Below are 4,127 nucleotides of genomic sequence, written 5' to 3'. Positions count from 1 at the left end.
CACACACACACACACAGACACACACACACACACACACACACACACACACACATACACACACAATTGCCATCAATCTTTCAATTGCCATCAATCAAATCTACTCACAAGGCCTTGGTCAGCCCGAGGCTATAGCAGAAGACACTTGCCCAACGTTCCACGCAGTGAGATTGAGCCCCGAACCATGTGGTTGGGAAGCAAACTACTTACCACACAGCCACGGTTGCACCTTTTTTTCGTTTTTTACCTGTATTTCAGTATTTCGTATTTTAAAATTCCTTACCAAGAAAATGGGAATCAAATAAGCTCCTTCACAGTGATAAAAATCAATAAGCAATTGTTTTACAAATGCTAAGATTAAGGAGGAAGAAAATGAATATTGGGGGGAAGATCTCTCTTAGTAAAAACACATCTTTAACTCACTTAGGAAAGCATCGCAAAGATTGGTCTTTCTCTTCAGGACCAGAAAATAATTCAGCTCCCAATAATTACTGATATTCTACAAAGCCCAAGTGGTACTCTATGCAGAATGTTGATCCACATTCGAGACAGAGCTGCTGCTGCTGCATACACAGACCTCCTAGACTGGTTCAAGAGAAATGCTAAAATTTACCCACATTCTTTAGCTCAAAGGCGTGCTGTTTCTTCTCTCTCTCTCTTTCTGCTTTTTCTATCTTTATTATAATGGTTTCGCTTACTTGAAGTTGGCGGGTCTCATGTCAACTTCTCTTAGGCATTTCCTACCTATTCGTCTCTTCTCCTGTCATCATCCGTGCCAAGATCATGGGCAAGATCTTATTCCAAATCCAGCAAATAAAAGCAAGCAAACAAACAAACAAACAAACAAACCATAAAATCCTTATACATAAAAGAAAAGAAAGAAGCACTCTTAGCGGGCATCATAGAGCAAGCTGCAAAGCCTGGAAACTTTATCCGTAAGAGTAGGGTATCAGTTGTTTAACCATTCCTAAATAGAGGCAGCCATCAACAGGTAAACATATTTATTGGCTTCAAGGGAATATATATGTTTCTCATAGATACTCGCTTGGTAAGCGAATGACGTGAAAGAGCTGAGCTACAATGGAAAATCGAATGTAGGTTTCTGAATCAGTTTAGAAGGAGTTTAGTATTTACTCTGTTAAACGAATAGTTAAATAAATAAACAAATAGATAAAACAATAGATAAATACAGTTATTAACCGCAGTCGATTTTACAGAAAAATCTATAATAGTTAATATTCTGTAGTTGTCTGCAGGCTAGACAATAAGAAATTATCTGAAGGAGACAATCGTTATATTTTCACTTCTTTGGTTACATTTTATTGAACTCTTTTTAAGTGAACGACTCCATTAAGATTCAGTTTTGAAGCATTTAGTATTCATGACATCACGTTATTTCGATTATTACTGAAACACGAGTAAGTAAATAAATTTGCGGTCCCTAGGACCATCAAATTATATTTCCTTTCTAAGTATACTTTACACACAAATCAGCATACAACAGTACACACACTCGTAGATTATCACATACATATCGCTCATGCATAGACAAAAGCGCACACAAAGTATGGATAGAATGACATAAATGTCAGCGTAGCGAATTCAATTGTAATATTATCAATTCAACTAAAGCAGCGTACTGGCAGAATCGTTAAAACTCCAGGCAAAATTCTTAGCGACATTTCACTTGTCTTTTACGTTCTGAGTTCAAATCTGAAGAAGTTGACTAGGTCTTTCATACTTTCGGGGTTTATAAAATAAGTAACAGTTCATCACTGGGGTCGATGTAATCAATAAGCCCCAAAATTTCTGGCTTTGTGCCAAAATTTGGAACCAATATTACCCATTCAACTAAGGCAGTGAAGTGGCAAAATCGTTATCACGCCAGGAAAATGCTTCGCAGCATTTCGTTCGTTTTTACGTTCTGAGTTCAAATTCTGCCGAGATCAACTTTGCTTTCATCCTTTCGGAGTCGATAAAATAAGTACCAGTTGAGCACTGGGGTCGATGTCATCGACTTACTCCTCCTCCGAAAATTTTGGCTTTGTGCCAAAGTTTGAAATCAATATTATCAATTCAACTTTGTGAGCACCAATGAAACAGCGGTAGCTGACAAACTTAGAAAAATACCGAAAATGGCGTAAACTTGTAGGAATTGAACTGTAATGATTCGATTGAATGTTTTCTTTAAACGGCTTTTGTTTTGTCTATGATCTTTCTTTGATTGAAACTTTGAAATCAGAGAAACGTTATAATTTCTGTAGGGGAACATTGTGTCTATAGAAGGGTTTTAGAAGATTTTAATGTATTCAGGTGTCGTGTGAAGTGAAGATGGTTGGCTTATAGCCAGACAATATGCAAGGGTTCGAAATTTTAGATTCTTCTCTTCTCACGAGACATGAACTTACCGAATTCGTGTGGAACGCACTTATTGAATATTTGCATTAAAGTTCATTTAAAGTATATCCAGAACATAAATATTAGATATCATAATTACTATTATGCAACGATTTCTCCATCTAAATTGTATATCTTCTGTATTTATGTATTTATATATGATGTTGTCAATATTTCCTTGTTAGTCACAAATCTTCACACGAACCCATTCAATAGTAATTAAAAATAACGTTTAGTGTCCTTCTCACTTAAATATTAATCATACATGTTAATCAATCTTGTTGAAAGATTTGTCATAAAAACCTGAGAAGTTATTTAGGAAGAATTGTAGCTGTTAGAATTTGATAGATAAGATCGATGTTTTTCCATAAGGCGAGTAAAGAGCGATTAAAAACTCACATAGTCTCCAATTCAGGGCAGTTATGGAACGCTCCCGCTTCAAGAATCCGTAAACCGTTGTCATTGAGAGAGCTGGAAAGACAATTCTGTTTCAGTCATGATTTTCAAACACACTTTCTGTTTCTTATATCATATTAATAATTTAATTTAAAAAGAAATTTATTCCCAGAACTGAAGGTGATTTTAACGACTAGGTATCTCACGAAGAAATTTGTGATTTTGTGCCAGTGTGACAAATCTTGAAAGTAAGTTACGAGCCAGTATTTCAGGATGAGTACATTTTAATTCCATGGCCTAAATAACAAGTGACAACATGTGGTTAAATCACTGCTGAGAAAAATAATAGTTTCAACATGCAGTGTATTGTATATATGAAGTAATGCATTTAAAGTATACTTGGCACGTATTGTATACCATGGTTCGAATGTCTATAGTTTCACTAATAAAGACTATCTTTAATAAAAAGGTATTGTTGAGAGAGGAAAGTAAAGACAAGAGAAGTGTATCTGAATGAATGACAAACGATGGTAGATGAGTCTCGTTTTTCAATAAACATATGTATCATGCTAAAGGAAAGAGCTAGTTCACAAACGGACCACAGAAAAATACAGCAATGAAAGAATAGCGAAGAATAACTACTTCACAAAGTAAGTACTAGAATCTCTCTCACTCTCTCTCTCTCTTTGCGTGCGTGTGTGTGTATACACGCCACTATGCGTCATAAGGTTAATTGTATGTGTTTGTAAAACATAGCAGTATATGTGCTTGCTTTGTTTGTGTGTTTGAAGAGAAAATGTTGAATGTGGGAGAAATGTGCGTCGGTAGAAGCCCGAGAAGCTTATCAAGATGCTTGCTTTTATATCGCAGAGAGACTTCAGGCGGTCTCTTAAAGATAATTATTCATCGACCCTCAAGCTTCTGATTAGCTGAAAAGCAACTATTTGCCTAGACTGCTTACGATTCGATCGTATAACCGAGTCATGTGCGTGAGACAAAAGCAAGTGAGAATGGATAATGATTGTAGAATACACAACAAGGCTATCAAGATTTGGGGGTAATAAACTTAATCCATCACTCGGTTTAGCCCACCATCTGGCTCTTGGATGCTTCCAACAGAATCTTCTCTATTGCGAGAACTCAGGTTATGTTTCCGGTCTCAACAAAACCTTTTCTCTCCCTTCGATCAATTTCAGACGCCTTCAGATGCTGTTCTCTTTTAAATCATAAAAGACCAACGCCTGTTCTGATGTCGTTTTTGACATATATGTATGTATGTATAAATATATATGTTTGTATATATAAATATAAATATATGTGTGTATATATATATATAT

General features: G+C 35.8%; 1 protein-coding gene across 1 annotated transcript in view; it reads right to left on the bottom strand.

Moving 5' to 3' along the window:
- The window catches only part of LOC106876284 (relaxin receptor 2), a 112,024-nt gene that overhangs the window by 42,645 nt on the left and 65,252 nt on the right, over window positions 1-4,127 (bottom strand). The window contains exon 7 of the mRNA XM_052965552.1: window positions 2,794-2,865. Within this exon, the coding sequence (XP_052821512.1) occupies window positions 2,794-2,865 (72 nt within the window). The remainder of the gene's footprint in view (window positions 1-2,793; window positions 2,866-4,127) is intronic.

This window comes from Octopus bimaculoides, chromosome 2 (genome assembly GCF_001194135.2).
Source record: "Octopus bimaculoides isolate UCB-OBI-ISO-001 chromosome 2, ASM119413v2, whole genome shotgun sequence".
Lineage (NCBI taxonomy): Eukaryota > Metazoa > Mollusca > Cephalopoda > Octopoda > Octopodidae > Octopus > Octopus bimaculoides.
The sequence above is the reverse complement of the archived record's forward strand: the minus strand, read 5'-3'. Positions and strand labels throughout refer to the sequence as shown.